The sequence below is a fragment of the Poecilia mexicana genome, unplaced genomic scaffold (assembly GCF_051168715.1).
Source record: "Poecilia mexicana isolate PSO_F unplaced genomic scaffold, ASM5116871v1 scaffold_22, whole genome shotgun sequence".
NCBI lineage: Eukaryota > Metazoa > Chordata > Actinopteri > Cyprinodontiformes > Poeciliidae > Poecilia > Poecilia mexicana.
Genome location: NW_028263391.1, coordinates 3827099 through 3846995, shown reverse-complemented (window position 1 = coordinate 3846995; position 19897 = coordinate 3827099). Strand labels below are relative to the sequence as shown.

Here is a 19897-nt window from a genome sequence, read left to right as displayed (position 1 = left end):
TTTTTTGTCCATTTTGTTCTTGCAGGACAGCAATGAACATCACTTTTTAAGTCAAATATTATCAGTTGGATTCAGGACAACATCAAGGTCATTTCTGTAGCGCTAATTTCATTAGCCAGACATGCTAACAATGGCTCTTGTGCTAAACGTAACCAAACAGCATGGATGACATTAGAAGAAAGTACTTTGTCAGAACCTTAACTGGCCAACAAAACTGATGACACACACAACTGTGAAAATTGTATAGAACAGTTTATTAAATTCAGACTTATAAGAAGTCGTATTCCAATGCGCTCCATGGCATGAAGCGCTCAGTGTAACGCCAACCCACAAAGGATTGATCACGAAACATAAATAAACCAAATCGACATATTTACAGTTCAACACGGACAGACGGAGAAATGAGATTGGTGCACAGAGACCAAAGCGTCTGCGTGTGCAGGCAGAGGCTCGAGACGCACAATGGAATTGGTTTCCATTCAAACAATTTATCCGAGAAAACTACTCGGGTTTCCGGAAAACAAACTAAGACGGAAAACCTAGGATGGGATCACATTTTCTTGGTTTGACTGTTGATACACCAGTCAGTAATGCTTCAGTAAGTATAGAGAGATGATGCGGTATCTTACTAATGTAGTTGAATAAAGTCGTGAAGGTTTGTCCCATTATCCAACATGTACTTGGAGCAAAATCCAAAAACTCCTGATGAATGATTATTCCAAACCCTCCTGTGAAATATAAACCAGTAATCAAAGAGAAAAATTGCAACAATATTTGCACAAAAAAAAAAAAAAAAGTCAGAAAAGGATTAAAGTAACATACAAAACAATGCCTGGAGGGTTTGGTTTTGATGAGGTGAAATCACTTAAAAAACCATCCAGCTTCCACTTTTAACAGGGCGGGCCCTGTTTAAATTTGGAAACTGAGAATTTTACAACTCTGAATCATCTTTTGTAAGCTGACCGGACGAACGAACAAAAAACAAAAAAAACAAACATCAGTTTGACTTCCTCCGTCTGACAGTCAAGACTAACGTGATCTAAAAACCCTGAAGAGTAATGAAAAAAACAAAAAACTGCACTCATTGTGAAAAAAGAGAAGGTCTTTAGAAAAGTACAATCATAGAAAGCACAACCTACAGCTAACAGTTTGTGTGTGTGTAGTTCCAAAAAGCAGGTCATGTGACTCTTCCAGGGCATTAAAACAAAGGCCATGTGGATCACACACCAGTCATCAGGTCCAGGTTCCCCACAGACAGCAGAGGGGATAAAACAGTACCAACCAACTCTTTTTATGGAAATGCTGTATTGCTGCGACACAGGAGAGCTGCAGAACTCAACCTTTTTGTTTTTGTAGCGATGCACCGATCTGACCACAGATTTCTTCAGGTTTCCTTTTTCTTCATTTATTAAATGCATCAAAACTACAAAAATTGCTACTACTCCAGGTTGTAAATGAATCAACATTTATCCTCATTTTTGAAGTTCAATGTGAAAAATGTATCCATATACGCTATTAGCCCATATACACTAATAATGTATTTTTTCTCCATTTGATGCACTTACACAGTACAGATACATGTTTACAAGTTGTTAAAATGTATAGTAAATAAGCTACGGGCTTAATGAGATAAGAAAATTCATCTGGTCTTCATCTGACAAGGTTTTATTTGGATTTTAGGCTGAGTTATTGTTGTATTCTTGACTGGGAACTCGGAAAATCTGACTTTGGAATACAAAGCGTATCCATCAGCAGCTCCTGCACATCAGACCTTTTTAAAATGGGGATTTAAGAGGTGGGTACATGTTGACGTCATTTTGGCAGGCCACCATTTTCACAGCTGAAAACGTTCACTAGAAAACGGAGAAAACAAAAGTCGGAGCGCAACGACCAGAACTCACTGAAGTCTAGCTCTGCTGTAGCAGCCGAACCTTGAAATGCTTCACCGATACTGAAAATGACAAACTTCAGGTCTGCTTCACACAGTAACAACATCCACACCGAGAACTGCTTTCACTGCTTGTGTATGGTGCGTTCAAACATCGGAAGAATACCAGATTTTTGAGTCTTGGATTTGCCTGTCGAGCTGAAAATTCTCGGTGCATCTCTACAAAAAACCAAACAAACAATGATTGTAACCATAAAAAAGTTTTAGTTTTGTGCGTTTCAGGGGGGGAAATCGCCAGCAGAAGACTGTTATCGGTTGCAGAAAAGTACACTTAGCCGTCTTTCCAAATGGCACTCCGGGTCCTCCAAGCTCCCTCTGGTGTTTTTTTTCTTTCCAAAGCAAGGCAACGCTCTCCACTTGGTTCCCCAAAAACATGTGAAAACAAACACTGAGAATAATTTCAAAGAGGTGACCACCGTGGTCTTGTCTCCAGGCGGGGGTCACATAGTAACATTCAGCTATTCATTAACGGCAAAGAGCGAACCTCCTCTTTGTTTTCGTCTCTCACAGTATATCACACTATCTTACAGGTTGATATGAAAAAAAAAGCCTTTTACAAGCAATGGCGTCTTACGATATGTACAACATTGGTCAAACTTATCTTAACCAAAGGGGGAGGAGGGGTATAAACAAAGTTTTGCCTTCGACTATGTACAGATAGTAAAGAAGAGGTGCTAGAAAAGGATTGAGCACCTCAGGAGTTAATCTGGAAAATTTACAGAGAAAAAAGTACTGGCTTTAAGATAAAAAACAAAAAACAACCTCACATTCATTCCTTCATGTTCCCGTCTGATACATGCAAAACGACACGAGGGCTAACGCTAGCATTCAGCCTGAGAGGGCCGACGGCCCCTTTCTAAAGGCAAGTCACATCAGGCGGACGGGACTCAAACGCCTCTCTATGCAATACGTCATCTCATATTAAAAAAAATGATTATGAAAAAAAGATGGTCGTCTTCTTTTTTATGTTTTCTTTTTCTTTTTTTTGTTTTGTTTTTTTTTTGGTCTTCCAAATCAGGCAGATTGTGTGTGTGGGAACACCACTGGGTGTTCGCACGAGCATCAAAGGCCCCTTGGGAGTGAGGAGTGTCCCCTTGGTTCTTCATACCTGAGGCGTAGCGGTGTGGGACTGAACACTGGCTCAACGTTGGGAGCGAGCAGCACGTTTTGACCGGATTTGTTTGGTTTTTTTTTTATTGTGTTTTTTTTTAGCGTCGGTGTCGAGGATGATTTTTGTTAAGAGTGAGAACAGAGGCAGTTTCTGAAAGAGATCAGAGGTAAACGCTGCAGGGAAATCACTGGGCAGGTTTACACACAGCTGGCTGAGAGCAGGATCAAAAAAACAAACAAAAAAAAAAACTGCCCTTTTTTCTTTTGTTTTGTTGAAATACCCACAAGAAAAATGCTTTTGAAAGAGTCTTTCCCCTCTTACAAAGGGTGAAAGTTGGGTAGTGTAACGCTGCATGAACGATAAATGACTCAGTGTTTTTCTAGAGTTAACTGTGCGGGATACAGTCTACGTTTAAAAAGTTTTTTGTCGCTATTCTCTGGCAGCGAAGTGACCGGGCGGGGCAGGGCAGGGGCTTCTCATGTCGGACGGTATCCGAACGCAGCGTTTTCAGCTGGAGGACGCCTGGCGTGCGGGGCGGCCCATGGACGAGGAGCTGTAGGTGCGGGAGCGCTGCCTGACGGCGAGCCGGCACGGCAGCTCCAGCTCCTGGAACAGGGACATGGCAGTGATGTCGGCCGCCTCGGGGCGCTCACTGGGGCTCGGAGACAGCATGCTGCGGACCATGGTCAGCTGTTAACAGAGAGGCGGACATGTTTGGTTTATGAGACATCAGTGCAGTCGAGGATAGTTTGGCAACACAGAGTGGAGGGATTTTAAAGAGCCTGAGAGTCACAGTTTGCGCCCCAGGATTATGTTAATCTCATTACAAAGTAAACAGCTCTGCTAAGCAGCAGCTAAAACACTCACTGGATGAGTCAGTGTCTGATTTAACAAGGAAAACAACTTGGGCTCAAACGATTGAGCGTGATTGATTGATTATTTAATCAATTGTCAACTAATTCAGCAATCAATCAATTGTTAAAATTCCTACTAAGCATCTTCTGTTATCCAATTATTAAAAAATAATCAAATGATCAGCCCTACACTGTACTGATGTTGAGTCCAGCAAAAAAGACTGAATTTTTCTCAAGTTGATCAAATGGTCAAGGGTTCACCAATGGAATGCTGTCACTGCATTTTAGGGAATAAAATGTGATTTTTTTTCTTCCTTACTTCAAAAACAAAAATAATCCAAATAGTAGAAATGCATGTGTTTTTTAATCTATTTATGATATTAATATGGAACAACCTTAAGTGGTTAAATTTAAAATCCAATTAATCGATTAATAGTTTGACTAATCGATTACTAAAAGAGTTTTTACTAAGAACACGTTAAAGTTATGAATTTCACTTCATATTGAATAAAAGCATCAAATTTGAAAGATTTTTCTTTTTTTCTAATTCAGAGCTTTAGGCGATAAATTAATCCAAAACCACATCATGGTTGGTTTAGGGTGGACGGGTAATTTACATCTACTCTCTGATAATATTACAGGAAAAAAATAATAATAATTGCAATCAAAGCTTCCACAGAAATCAATGAATACAGATGTTAGTTGTATTTGTAGCCACTAGGTGGCAGCAGATGACCACTCACCTCCTCAGCGTTGTTTCTGGAGAAAAGCTCCGGGAAGCGCAGAGCTCTCACCTCGGTGAGCGTCTGAAAGGAGGAAGGTAAACACCGGTGAGTGAGGAGGCCCTGAAGGCTCATCACAGACAAAGGCTTCACCACTGAAATACTGTACAGGACCTGACTGAGCATTTCAGAGCAGAGCAAAGAAAATTAACCAAACCCGTCACTCCTACCACTCATACTATTTCAACTGAGGAAATATTTTACATTTTGATATTTAGCAAAGAGTTCATTCTCTGAACTTTTCTCCATTTCATCATGCTTGAATCACAAACTTTAATTTGTGATTCAAACCATAATAGTTAAGTAGGAGGAAATCATCTAAAAGGTGGTGAAAAGTTGCAATTGTTAAGTCGATATCTAGAGATTGAAACGTTTGCCTCTCTTTTTTGCAAAATAGTTGATTGAACTGATTGATCGGCTAATGTTTAATTGATAAGAGGCCATTTTGTTACAAGTTTTTTTCTCTGACCTTTTGTCATGATATGTTGAAATTAAAAAAGAAGCACAATTATATTTTAACATTTTTTTTGTGTGAGCTGTATTAAATGCTGATTGAATAAACAGAAGATTATCACATTATTAAACTTATTTAGACATATTACAAACATCCTAATAAAAAAACCATGAAGTTTGTTACTGCGACATGGTAAAATGTGAAAAAGTTTAAAGGGGCGGTATTATGTGTTTTACAGCCACATAGTGACATTTTCTAGCACAATCAAGTAACAATGTTAACTTTTTTTGTTTTTTTAAATGATGTAGATATCAAATAAGACTTAAAAGAAACTTGACTTTGTAATTTAACTCTTGGAAATTGGGCCTTTGTCTCTTTAAGAAACTGCTGCTCTTTCTGAAGCTCCGCCTTCAGGAAGTCATCACAACATGGCTCCTCTATTTAACAATGTTTTTACCAGCGTTGCTCTGAGAAGTAGCTCCTATAATGAGCTCCAGAGATGTGCAGGTTCACCAGGTGTTTGCTAATTGCTGCTGGCTAGTCTGAAGGAGCTGAGTGAGGGAGAGCTGCTCTATGAGGTGGAAGCTTGAAAGCTTCGTGAGGAGGAGCTGTGCTTCAAAGGTGGTGTTAGGTCCAACCAAGTGCCTTGCTCAGCTGATGGTTGCCATGGAGAGTAAAGGATTTCTCAGTCTTTTAAAATTTGCCTTAAAAGAATCAAGGTAACACTCCAGGTATGTTTTTGACGAGGGAATAACATTACAACCTGATGTAAAGCTCAAAAAAGTTGATTTTACATGACACTGCTGCTTTAATAAGTATGGATATTTCTTCACGGCTCAAAATCAGGAGATAATAGAGGTTTGTGTGTTTGCCGACTCACCCTCACTCTCTCCATCTGGGTCCTGAAGGGGTACAGCAGCTCGAACAGGATCAGCCCCAGAGAGTAGATGTCCACCTTGTGAGAGTACGAGTTACCGGAGAGCTGCGGGGCAGAGCAGACACGGCGGAGTCAGCCTGGTGTTTGTTTTCTGTAACAGTCACTTCTGCAGCAGCGTTCGTTTCCGTCACCTGCTCCGGGCTCATGTAGAGCTTGGTGCCGACCTGGCCCGTGTGCCGGGTGAGGAGCGGGGCGGGGGTCAACACACTGGGCTCATCCTCGTCGTCCTCTTGGTCCATGGCGGTCACCAGGCCAAAGTCCCCCACCTTCACCACGTCGTCCATGGTGAAGAAGATGTTGGAAGGCTGGAGGGAGCAAAGGACAAGACGAGTTGACTTGTGCAGCACATATCAGCCACCAGGCAGTTCAGAGTGATTAAAATAATGAAAACATCAGGCAATTATAAAACATCCCGTTGCGTCAAATGCATGAAAGTCATCAAGCAAGTAAACATCAAATATGCTGATCAATGTTCCAGTTATTATTAATCAAAAGCAGATCTAAACAGGTGGGGGTTTAGCTCTGATTTAAATTAACTCAGTGTTTTGACTGTTTTCTGGAAGTTTGTTCTAGATGTGTGGTTCATAGAAGCTGAATGCTGCTTCTCCATGTTTGGTTCTGGTTCTGGTTCTGGGGATGCAGAGCAGAACGAGAACCAGAAGACCTGAGTGGCATGTTTCCAGTAAGCAAATTTATTTCCGAAATGTCAAATTGTGCAACGACGCGGTCCATGGAAACACAGCTAATGAACGATCAGGGGAGTGTCAGTACTGTGGTGGCCATGGCAACCAGACAGAAACACGTCAAAGCGGTTGGTTATCATTAGGAAGGTATTGATTAGTTTTCAATAGGTTGGCTGATGAATGAATGGTTGAAGATTTGCCTGTATTTATCCAGTAGTGATTTATCCAGACTGTTCTCTTTTGTCAGTGTTTTACAGGGTTTCCTGCAGGAAACTTGCTAAACCCAGTGGTTGGAGCGCTAGTTCAGTCACCCCACCATGTTTTTGAGTTAAAAACCATTTAAATTTGACAGGAAATTTGAAAATATGACTAGGTACCTATGTGTTATTGGAAGATATTATTAGCACTAAATAAACTGTACAACTGTAAAGTCTTAAAAAAAGGTAAACAAAAAAATAGTTGTTTCAGTCGTTTCATCCTAATTAAAGTGTCCAAAATTTGTTGACCCTTTATCCATGACTTGTCGCTTTATTAGCTGAAGTTGTTAGTTTGTAGACCAATAAATAATGGCAGTGGTTACAGAAACTGGTGTATAAAAAAAACTTATAATAAATAAACAAACGATTCTTAGCCTGGTGGTAAGTAAAACCTAGAGGCCCGCCAGGCTTATAAAACCCTGGGGTAAATCCTGGGTTTAGTAACTGCAGACACACGGGATGCATATCATTTCTTCCTCCTCAGCGCAGGTTTTGTGTGCCTTTACCTTCAGGTCTCTGTGCATCAGGCCCTTGCTGTGCAGGAAGTCGACGGCCTCTGCGATCTGCAGGAAGATGTCCAGACACTGGTTGAGCTCCCTCTGGTCTGGCAGGCACCGCTGAGCCATCCAGTCCTTCAGGTTCTCCTTCCGACAAAGCTGCATCTGGATGTACAGGTACACCTGCAGGGAGGACGCCATGTTCAAGGACAATCTGACAACAGGACGGCCGAGCGTCTGAGCTGGTCGCTTGGTAATAACCTTTGGGGAAGGCTGGCAGCGCTGGATCGGCTGGGTGGCTGGGAGAGCCAGGGTGAGCGTGATCGGTCGAGGAGGACTGGAGGCGGCCGGCGGTGCAGCCTCCTCCTGCCTGCTGTGAGAAGAAGAAGAACTCTTCTTTTCCGTCAGTGTTCCGGGACCGGGGGCGCTCGTGGCCGAGTCCGTGTCTGCATCAGCATCGGCATCCCGATCGCAGCCGGAGTCCTCGAAGACGATGTCGAAGGAGGAGGAAGTGCAGTCGCTCGGGCCGCGGGGCGGGCACAGCTCGAAGGAGTTGGGGGTGTCGGAGGCGTCGGGGTCGGCCTGGCTGTCCCGCTCAGACATCAGGCTGTCGTGGCCTGGCAGCGGCTGGAAGGACAGATCGACGTCTCCTTCGTTGGCGCTGAAGCCGGCGTTGCTGTTGGAGAGGAGAGCCTGAGCGCTGACGGATGTGTCTCCGTCTGGACCGGACGTGGGGGACACGGAGGTGGACACGGGGACTTTGACAGACAGCACCTCCATGTGGTCGGGGATGCTCATCGGCCAATCAGTGGTACTGGAAGAGGAAGAGTTATTATTACTACAGTTAGTCCACAAGGGAAGACTGGATTTCATTCTGAGGGATTATCAAAGTAAAAAAAATTAGCAAAGGAAAGAAAATAGAAAGGAAAGAGAAGTCGGAGAGATGGACACAAAATAACGAACAAAGCTCAAAAACAGAAATATTTTCCATACTCTTATTTCTATGCTAAACCCATCTACCTGGACAGCATGTGAGCCCAGCGACCCCCTGACCTCCTGACCCCGCCCTCTAACCTGGCGTCCTTATGCCACCTCTGGTCCATCTCCTCCTGCCAGCCCTCGGGGGGGCTCTCCTGCCAGGCGTTGAAGTAGCGGATGATCCCTGGGTGCTCCAGCTTAGCCAGGGCCTTCACCTCTCGCATCACCTTCTCCCGGGCCAGCTCCCTGGACAACACACACATACACACACACACACACGCGCACACACACACACACACACCACAAGGCTGAAAAACATCCAGCTTTCACACTGATTTCAACTACTGCGCTAAAAACTATTTGTGACATAGCAATAAAACGGTAAAACTGAAAGTAAAGCTAATTTTTAAACTGCAAAAGTTTTAAAAACACCTTAGTGTTGCTACGGATATGGAACGAAAATACATAGTCCTCCGAAAGTGTGGGAACTGTAACAGTATTTTCTTTATATTAGTTGCAGATCGTAAATATTTAGATTTGACATCAACAGCTGGACATGAGAAAAAGGTCAACTTTTCATGCCACATCTTTATGTTAATTAAGGAACCGAAAAATGGCAAAACTTTTTTTCTTAATCCTTAATCTTGGGAGACTCTTGTGGAAACATCGACCAACCTTATCCACCAATCTCATCTACCTCTGAAAATTAGAAGCAGCTACATTCAGCGACTTTTCAGACAAAAAAAAAAGGTTGGAATCAGCAGGTCAGGATTCCTAAAGGCGCCGCCAATCTTCTCTTTCTCCGAATATGAACCATTCTGTCTCTTTGGTAACGCTTCATCTTTGTCTCAAAAGTCCATCAAACTTTGTCCTAAAAGCTTCAGGCTTCTCTCTACTTCTTGGTTTTAGTCGTTTTACTGGCCTTCCAAATGATCTCTGATGTTTGTCGTCTTCAAACAGTAAACTCTGCGACTAATACAAGTTCTGCAATGGTTTCCATCATCTGCCGCTGATGTTTAAATTGGTCTATCTGTTCTTTTCTCTTCCGTACATTCCTAACAATGTGGTGGCTATTGCCAGTTTTTGTGCAATCTCTCTAGTTTTTCATCTTCTCTTCTGTTTAGAATTGCTATTGGATGTTATTCCCTCAAACACCATCTGGTTTTCTTTTTGGACACAACTCTACACCATAAATACACTCTACAAACGCAAACCCAAAATCAGAATAAGACTTTCAGCTATATTTTTTGTTTAAATGATCATGGCAAGAGGCCCAAAGGGGCAACAACAAACTATTTTCAATCACACATCTCATTGTTAATATTTGCAACCAAAGCCAGAAGTAGAGAAATTGCCTTCACGGCTGCAATACGTTTTTGGAGGGAGTCGTACAAATCGGTCCGCAAATGTTAAGAGAAGCAACATTAAATATCCATGCTTGCGTGTATAAATAATAAATGCACCACTAATATTGGTTTCAAAACGCCAGTTAAGCGTTTGTGTGGTTTTCTGTGTTTAACAAGTAGGCCACAGCTTACATAACCGGCTTTAAAGGAAACAGAGCCAGTAGCCCCCAGCAAGGAAGCGTGCTGCAGCCGGGCGAGAGGCGCTACCTGTTGGGCAGGCGGATCCTTTTGATGGCGTAGTTGCAGTCGTCCACCTTGTTGCGAGCTTCAAAGACAACGCCGAAGCCCCCGTGGCCGAGGCACTGCACGGGCTCGAAGTCTGTTAGGTACCTGGGAGGCAGGAGGGGGGGGAGAGAGATTCACGCTGGTTATCCCTGGGCAAGGAAGACTTCACAGTGTTCAAGAGAACTTTGGAGAATTCAAGGTAAAACACAGAAAATATTCACTTGCTAGAATTTGATTACTGAGGTTTTCATCATCCATTCAAAATTAGAGAGGCTGTATAAAGTTACAGGGTCTCTACAGGCTTCAGAGACAAATTTAAGACTCTGAAGCCTTCCAGCTTTATAATGGAAGGCTGAATGAAATTTCAGACTGAAAAAAATATCTAGGGAATGATTTCAGGATTGGGCTGGCAACAGAAGTAAGCCAGTGGTAACAAAAAAAAAAAAGTTGTCTGGCCAACTGACGATACATTTGCACTTCCCCACGCTAGAGAAAAGAAAGCTAGCAAGGGTGTGTTAGCAGCTAGTTACCGACCGCCTCAAGGCACATAATGTATTGAAGATGTCTGCGTCGTGTGACTCAAACTTTTGCCTGACAGAAAAGTCCCGCTAGAAAGAAAAAAGAACTACATACAACATTGAATAGTCCTGTGACAACAAAATTTAAGTCCTGTGATTAGCATAATTAGGACGGTGAAGAGTTCTTCAAAATGAATTTAAGACTTTTTAAGGATGTGCTGCCATCCTCAGTTATGTCCCTGCAGGAGCCTGAATAACAGAAACTCCAGCAGAAAATAATTAATTTGTGAAAATTGCTTGCCCACTTTTTAGACAGGATTTGGAATCATTGAAAAAGTAAAAACTTGAAGTTGGGACATAATTTTGACCCGTTCAGATCTGCACTGAACAGATGGACAGTACTTTAATTTGTCATTAATTATCTTTTGTGGGGCTTTAAAAAAAAGTTAGAGAAAAGTGTCTTTTTTTTTTTTAAACAATCTTTCTTTCATCCATGTCTCAAATTCAGGGGATTGAACCTATGAGTAAACACCGTATCCTGCCACTGCACTGTAGAATTAGCTTGCATGAGCACGGCCTCATGAATCATTACCACAATTACTACTGCAGCCAAATCTAAAGGAGTTTTTGATAAATGAGGAGCAGTGCCGTTCGCTTACCGCTTGGGAAGGCACATTCAGACCTGGCTGCACCCTGGAAAAGCAACTCTGCTCCGGCTCAACACGGAACTCGGAGGCAAAAGTGTGAGAGCAGCAGCTGTCACTTTCAGCTCGGAAAAGTTCTGGAGCTAAATTAATCTATCAACCAGAGCAGCAGCTTTAAGGGACAGATGCAGGTTTTAGGGTGGATTTATTTCCACAAACATCAAATCAGCAAGAAGAAGTGAGAAACTTCTGAAAGTGTTCAGACGGTGATGAAATGTGACCCCGTGACCCCGCAGCAGATGGAAGCTAGGCGGAGCCAGCGCCGCGAGGAAAGGTGCAAAGGACACTCTGATTTGACGGCAAACAGCCGAGACACCCAATCGCACATTACCATGATTCCCATCTCCCCATCTCTGAATTGTCCTATCAAGGCAGGCTGGAAGACCAGTGGTCACCATGGTAACAGCGCTCAATCTGTAGCTACACCTTAAACGAGTGAGGCTCTGGAAATGCGAGGATAATAAGTCGTGGAACAGCAGCGGGAGCTGGGAGAAGTTCAGACAGAAAAGACAAATGGGTCCGGCGCTCCTCTGTGGGGCAGTTAGTGGAGTACCTGGACACATATTCGCTGAAGCGGTTCTCCACGGCAACCGGCTCTTTGGATTCGACAACTTCAAGGTCAAACTTGCTGTCGGTCTGGCACTGCGTCTCAGACTCTTTCCGTTGCTGCGACGGACAGATGATGGCAAAAACATGTCAAACACACACGTACACACACACTCTTAGGGACAAAAACACCCACTTTCAGCTACTTAAAGGTGCAGTATGTAAAGTTTACAAAAATTATTTTTTACACATTTGTTTAAATGGTCATCATGTCGTGACAGTGTGTTATGAGACAGATAATCTGTGGAAAAAAATCCAAGCACCATCTAAGAACAACCAATCAGGAGGCGGGCCTTAGCGCTGTCAATAACCCCTGCTCTGCTCTCTGCTAAGTTGCAGATACCACAGCCTGTTGTGAATGCTAAAGCTAGTTAGCATGGCAACCAATGGCAGCAGATAAATGGTTTTCCCGTAGCGGTATGGTGCGCTTCTTCAGATGGCAATAGTAACTCAGAGAAGAGGTGGAGGAGATTGATCTTTTCACAGATTATCTATCGCTCTCAACATACTGACCGTTTTAACAATAATGTAAAAACATTTTTTTTTAAATAAAAGTTACATACCGCAGTTCTAACAACAGCCAGGGCGTGAACTCTTACCCTGACGTAGGCCACAGGGGCAGGCGGGTGGAAGAACCTACGGACGACGTAGGTGGTGGCAGCGATGCAGAAGACGATGGTGCCGAGGATTTCCTTCCACCATGGCAGCAGCAGCACAGGGTCCTTTCTCCTGCGGTTGTCCGAGCCCGCCTCATTTCTCTTTATCAGACTGATGGCACTTTCACGTTTCTCCCGGTAATTCTTGCTGTAGGGGAAGTAGTAACCGTTGTCTGCGGCGACAAGACAGACGGAAATCAGATAGATATCAATTCGACTCATCTGCACCTGGCACATGAAGCCTCTCGCAAATTAGTTAGTCCATAATTGTGAAACTGAGGGATGTCTGAAAACATTTATCCGTTGGCTTTGTTGAAGCCCTTTAGGTTGCAGCTACCACACTTCAGGGCATGTCTCTACCAGCGTTGTTTTAGCTAATTACCGTTAAGTCTGAAAACCTTTCACATTGCTTGTGTTGGCATTCTACTAAAACACAGATGCTTATAGCAAAACTAAGCAACAAAAGGTTGAAAAGGTTGGAAAATGTGTGCTGAAGCAACATGCAGGGCTGCACCATGTGTAGGGAGTGAGGCGGCCTTTACCGTATGGATACTGAAGAACGGACAAGGCGCCGTTGCTGTATTCGTCGTGGGAATACTTGTCGTTACTCAGACACTTGTCAAATTCATCAGAGCCCACCAGCGCCGGAGTCCGAGACGGGGACTCTGCAAGGACGAGATGAAGAAACTCCTTGGAAATCAATTTGGGAAAAAAAAGAAAAAAGAAAAAACATCGTCCAAAGGGTAAAAGCTTAGGGCCTGAGGGAGAGAACATCTGTGTCTTCAAAAGATTCTTTGAACAGTGACTACTTGGTTTTAAATAATAAATAGAAACCGTCTTCGGTCACTTTGTCCTTTTACCATCAAAGTCAGACTCCTTTGGCGTTTAGCTTTTAACGCAGAAACACTTACGTATAAGCGGCTTCCATTTGACGGTGGGGAGAGAAATGATGTCTTTCTCCGATTCGATAGCTTTAGAGGGAAACTTTTCAGAGATCCTCACTGATGACTGAAGGTAGAGCTGCCCCTGAAACATCCCTGAAAGCACATCCACAAACTCAATGACAGCAATTTTTAAAGATGCCCAAAACAAAACAAAACAAAACAAAACAAAACAAAACAAAAAAAAAACCAAACAAGCTGAGTGAATGCACATGTCAGATGAACTCACCGAGGTAGACACTGGACTCTGCAGCACTCTGGGTTTTATCGGACTCCTCCTCATCATCCTCTTTAGGTTCTGATCGGCTGCTGTATGTGGTGTCGTCAAACAGGCTGATCGGTGTGACTTTACCCCCACCCACCAGCCAGGCGGAGGCGATGGGTGTACAAAACTACGCAGCAAATAGTGACACAGAATGAGCTACAACACAGGACTGCGTTATACGGAGCTAATGCTGACAGGCAAAGACGTCTCACCTGATGTTCCCAGACCAGCCGTTCGTTGGGCTCGGTGCTGAAAGCCATGACCTTCCAATCGGGAACAGACACTTTGATGACGAGGTCCAAATGTTGGTTTTGGTTCTGCTTGTTGTCCATGTACTCCCTCTCCTTTGGTTCGTCGATGATGACTCGCTGGCTTTCCTTCCAGGAGTCATCGTTCGCCAAGTCTCCCTCCAGAAAGTTCATTCCAGACTGTTTCTCAGGGACTAGTTTGAGCTCAAAGCTCCCAACACTGAAGTTCCACCTGAGGTCACAGAAAGAAACAAAAAGGGGCAAAAAGAAAACAAAGAATGAAAGAGAAGCACCCTTTTATTTAGGATAATGTGCTTTGGCAACTTCATACTCTTCACAGGATTCCAGAGTGACTGCAATTCTCAAAGTATTCCGATAGTGTTCTTGTTCAGTGTGTTATATAACTGCAACTTCCTGAAGAGTTTATCAACTCGCTAACTTTACTGACATGCGGTACAGCAGGTGGATCCAGTGGCAACCAGTTCAGAACTTACTTCTCCATTCCTGATCGAGGCCTGATGGCTCGTACTGTCTTCTGAGTCCTCTGCAGCAGGAGAACGTCCTCCGCCTCCATCTCTTCGTCCCCCCACCGACTGCAGCCTCCCGCAGAGCAAATGTACCGGATCTGAAGCAAAGACAAAAAAAACAAAAAACAAAGCAAAGATGGTTACAGTCAGAAAAGGTGACCATGTGGCAAACTTTTAAAGCTATTACCATGATAGTATCACCTTGCCACTGTAGGCCCCCAGACCATAAGTAGTGAGGGACTTGCCCCCGACCAGAACCGTGTCCTCTCCGATGCGGTAGGATGACTCCAGCAGCGATTCAACACTGAAAGGCACAGCCTCCATACTCTCCCTGTCCCGGTTCCACTGGAACAAGGCACCGTCAAGCGAAGGTATGACCATCTTATTGCCAAATAGCTGTGTGGCCAGAATACAAAATGGGATACAGATGAGTCTTTTTGTTGTTTTTTACTCTTTTACCGTCAAGCTGACAAAAAAAAATTGTTGCATATAAATTGTGATTGTCGGAAGGGGGAAAAAAAAAATCGGCATAAAAATCTTGCCGTGTGAACGAGGCATTAACTACAACTTGATTACATAAAGACAAATTCAACCTCAAAGACAAATACAGTCATGCTGTAGGAACTGCCACCAGTCTTGTTACACTAATCTTGTTTTAAAAACAAGCCATAGCAAACTAGAAGTGGTAATGACAAGCTAAAAGCAGCTAGATTGGTGGTATATTTATGTAGAAATACAGTGCTATGGTGTAACCATGGCAATATTTACTTGTGGTTTTTGTACCATGATAACATGATAATTCTTATCAAGGCTGGACAATAGGGCTGAAAAACGTATCACGATATCTCAGCTGATATTGATAATTATTGATTTTTTTTTTAAAGCAGTTATGAGTCAACCTGAAAGTGCGGCTGCTCTAGTTACTCAACAGGTTGTTGCTAGGTAACCAAAGAATGAATGAGTTAGTTGATGCCATCCACTCCTCTCATGGCCAGCTAAGGCATGAGAGGAGCAGATGCCTACATTCCCCAGAGTGCTGTGTGGTTCTGGATCAGAGTTCAATGCAATTATGGAATATTTATCATCTCTTGATACTGACTGTGTGCCTATTGCAATATATATTGTTATTGATTTATTGTCTATCCCTAGCTCTTAGACATACGTCAGTGGTATTTACATGAATAGTTAGGGATACAAAACATTTTCTTCCAACAGTAATGCATAATCCACTGTAATAATAACTGCACTGTGAAAAAAAATGCAATTTTTTTTTTATACATTTCCACAAGCGTAAATTATTAGTTACATTTTTAAATAGCAATTGATATTTTTTTCCATGTTACATTTTCTTCAAATACAAATAAAAAAAAAGAAAAAGTTTATTCAACATTCAAAAAGCTGTGATAATGTTACCCTATAAACAGAAAGTAACCTGTTAAATATCTCACAACATTATCTGCAAACAAAAGTAATTGTGTATTAATGTTATCCTTTAACTTTCACAGATTTTTAACATGTATGCCCTGGTGTATTTTAATTTTGTACTGAAAAAACTATTCCTTACGTCATCCACTGAAACGCTCGTCCACACAGACAACAGCACCCGACACACACAGCCGCCCACACAGCCGTCTCACCGGCCCACGCACACTTGGACTCAATCCACAGATCTGGAACCATTACACAACTATGAGATTAGGTAATTAGGTTGGATCTGTACAAAACAGTGCGAGACTCGGGTGTTTGCATGAGGTGTTCATGGTAAGGGAGGGGGGGTGGTTGAGGATGACATCATTGAAAAACTCCTGACCCTAATCCTGATTAAAACTCTTCAGATCAGCTCAGACAAAAAGACAGCAACTCAACAATCACTTTCTCTGGAGGGCTAGCTTTTTACGGTCTTGAACGTTTGGTGCTGTAAACGAGTCAGACTGTTGCTTTTAAGATTGAAAAAGTGTCATTTTTGAACACGGAGTGATGTCATCCTTACACACACGCTGGGTGGTTTAGGTTAGCAGCCTGAGCCGATTCCCTCTGTGTGTGTATGGCTACCAGGCAGGAAAAAAGGGAAATTCTCAGAGCAGTGGGTGAGTCATGCTGCTCCTGATGCCTTAATCCACCCGTCTGATCTGGCCCGGCGTTCTGACACCCGTTAGCCTGCTCTCAGCCGCGTAATCTCCTGAAGGGAAACGCTCTGCTCAGTGGAGTTCTGCGCTGGCTGTTCGACTGGATCGTCCCGCATATAAAGTCTGGATCAGCAAGTCGCAAAGCCGAGAGAGTCATCTGATGGGATGCATTGGAAGTTAGCTCTTCATGTCTTGTAATGTCTATTTTCAATTTTAAAAAAAAGTGTGGAAGTGTTGCTGCATAAAAAATAAAAAATAAATATTTTAAATGGGTTAAAAAAAAACCCCATCATATTATATAACAGCCCTCAGTGGCTCTGTCTGTCGTTTCAAGCTAATAAAAAGAAATTCGTTCTGGTTAATAATTCATCTGTGATCAGCCACACCACAGTCTGCTTGTCTTCATCTGTGTACACATAATATTTGGGAAGGATTAAGCTTTTTGTCACGTTCTAAAAACGATACTCAGTCGTGCCTACAGTTGGGGTTTTCATTTGAAGAAGAATAAAATATTAAAAACAGATAAAAAGAATAATTTAAAAGATTAAGCCCCCCACCCAGACTTCTCAGCATCAACACTCCCTCCTTCTCCCTGTGGATTTTAATGGTCCTATTAATCTTTAAAGAGCTCTGAATGTGTAGTGTGTGTTATTAATCTGAGACCTGACCCGTGTGTGTGTGAGCTTCACAACGTTCCCAGTCAAAAAATGTGCTCATGCAATTTCTAGACGCGCCGATTGATGAGTTAAGTTTAAAATAGGGGTGAGAATTATCGCATCTTTTATCATTTATCGTGATAAATTTCTTATAACAATTCTGAAGTATTGTTATCATGATAAATTACGATTAATGACGTTTAAAACTGTCTGTATTGTTGGGATTGTTAGTTTTGAGAGGATCAATAAATACAAATAAATTTAAAATATGTCCAGTAACTCAGTTTTCTAAGTAACACTTATAATATAGATCAATTTATGTTTCCAAGCCTTCATTTCCACTACACTACAACACAAACATTTAAAATTAGAATATTACATCAGACCAATAAAAGTTATTCTTTTATTTTCTGACAAACAAGCCTTGTCAGAATGCAGATTCTAATTTAGGAAAGCTTTTCCTCAAGAGAAATCTTGGTGGGCTAAAAAAAAAAGAAAAAAGAGAGAGATAAAAATCAGAGCGTGATTTTTATCACGCCACAAAGTCTGACATTTCTTGCACTGTGAGAAAAAATATTTTATTCACACATACAATTTGCTATGGAAAGTATTCCTCAAAATGAGATGGATAGTTATTTAATGTAACACGTCGTGTAATCATGTCCCACCCCTGGGGGGAACATGAGAGTGGGGCGCCTTTAGAGAGAGAGGGGGGAGGGGGGGTTCAGGGGGAATAACTACTGTCTGTGTTGCTGCTGACGCTCCAGCGATCCTGTCAAACAGTTTCACCTCAACACGCAGCTCCGACTCTATTTCAGGGACCAATAAGCGGCCGGCTTTCTAACAAAAACAAATAAATATAAATATTACTGAAGCAGCAGTTTGCATCTCCCTCACTGAGTTGGGAGAATTATTGCTTTTCCCATTAAGAGCAGAGAGCTAATCAGGCGTTCGTCAGTGTGTGGCGATCAATCAGGTTCATTCAGTCTCACTGCATGCCAGCAGATGTACAGAAAGCAAGCGCGTGCTGTCTATTATTTGATGACATCATCTCTGGTTGAAAGGCATTACCTCACCTCCCCTCAACAAAACACACACCGAGTCCGTCCTCTAAGCCCCGCCCATGAAGGATGAGTCACTCCCCTCCGAACGCACGCACGCACGCGCGCACTTCAACCCCCCTCCAACGCCCCCGGAGCTTCTCCTGTTTTGCTCAAGTGATGGCTTGTTTTTTTGTTTTTTTTGTTTTTTTTCTGCAGACAATGCGGTTTGTGCTTCTGTTGTCCCACGTTTTACTGCAAGAAATAATGAAAAAAAAAAGAAAAAGAAGTGACACACAATGCGGGACGGAGCAGGCGACTGGCTGCTTCCGCCCCTGCGTGTCGAGGCTAGCCAATAGCGCGGCGGCGGACCCCCCTCCAGCCTCCCATCACTGAGCAGACTGGTGTCTCGGGATCCTGTGAGCACCAATCAAACTGTTGCTAAGCTCCCAGCAGGAAGCGGGTGGAGAGGGAGGTGAGGGGAGGGGGAGGAAAGAGCCAGAGGCAAAGCTACCCCCCCCCCCACCACCAACACCACCACACACACGCGCACACACACATTAAAGGGAGCCAAGCACACGGAGCAGACGGGCATCCCAGGTTACAGAGGCCATAGAGGGCAAGACAGGTTTTAAACTTACATAAAGCACAATACACACACACACACACACACACACACACACACACACACACACACACACACACACACACACACACACACACACACACACACACACACACACACACACACAGCTCGGATCATAACAAGTGGAGTCACAACAAGTCAACGGGTTCAGAACTAGAGGGGCATCTCTGTTCAACCGGCCTGCCAACAGCCAGGGCCGGATTCACAGGGATGTGGGCCCCTGGGCTGGAGCCAGTTTTGGTGCCCTGTTCACTAAGGGAAAATGATCTTACTGATGTAAATGACTACGGTATATTAATAAGTAGTTCTATACATCAGGAGGTAATAACTGATGCATGGTGGCTAACTAATAACTAACCAGTCCATTTTAAAAAGAAAATGAACTGGTTAATTATTAATTAGTGATAGTCCATTTTCCAAAGAAAATCAAAGATCAAAGCTGTCTTCATCTTTCAGGTCAGATAGGATAAAAGGTGAAAAGTAAGAGATATTAGGTCAAATTTAGTTCAGTTATTCATTATCAGTACTTTCATTGCAATTGTTCATTGCAATGTTTAATTAGATCACAATTAAACATTATGATGCAAAAGAAACAAAGAGGGAGAGATGGAGAAAGAAAAACTAACAAAGTAAAACAGAAACAAAGAAACAAAAAAAGAAAAAGAGAAGCCAAGAAAGAAAGAAAGACAGGAAGAAAAACAGAAAAAGAAAAAAGGAAAGCAAACCATAGAAAGCAAAACACAGAAACAAAGAGGAAGGAAGAATAAAAACAGAGAAAGGAAGAAATAGAGAGCTAGAAATAAAGAAAACTAAAGAAAGAAAGAAAGAAAGA

At 42.7% G+C, this 19897-nt stretch overlaps 1 protein-coding gene across 1 annotated transcript in view; it reads right to left on the bottom strand.

The window, feature by feature from the left end:
* Positions 1–235: 235 nt before the first annotated feature.
* eif2ak3 (eukaryotic translation initiation factor 2-alpha kinase 3) overlaps positions 236–19897 on the bottom strand; it is a 37335-nt gene continuing 17673 nt past the window's right edge. Inside the window, exons 3-18 of the mRNA XM_088002854.1 lie at positions 14799–14993; positions 14565–14695; positions 14035–14302; positions 13787–13949; positions 13528–13653; positions 13159–13281; positions 12560–12789; positions 11908–12020; positions 10115–10237; positions 8598–8747; positions 7785–8337; positions 7533–7706; positions 6218–6391; positions 6030–6131; positions 4657–4719; positions 236–3749 (exon numbers count right to left, since the gene is read on the bottom strand). Of these exons, the coding sequence (XP_087858980.1) occupies positions 3567–3749; positions 4657–4719; positions 6030–6131; positions 6218–6391; positions 7533–7706; positions 7785–8337; positions 8598–8747; positions 10115–10237; positions 11908–12020; positions 12560–12789; positions 13159–13281; positions 13528–13653; positions 13787–13949; positions 14035–14302; positions 14565–14695; positions 14799–14993 (2871 nt within the window). The 3' untranslated portion in view covers positions 236–3566. The remainder of the gene's footprint in view (positions 3750–4656; positions 4720–6029; positions 6132–6217; positions 6392–7532; positions 7707–7784; positions 8338–8597; positions 8748–10114; positions 10238–11907; positions 12021–12559; positions 12790–13158; positions 13282–13527; positions 13654–13786; positions 13950–14034; positions 14303–14564; positions 14696–14798; positions 14994–19897) is intronic.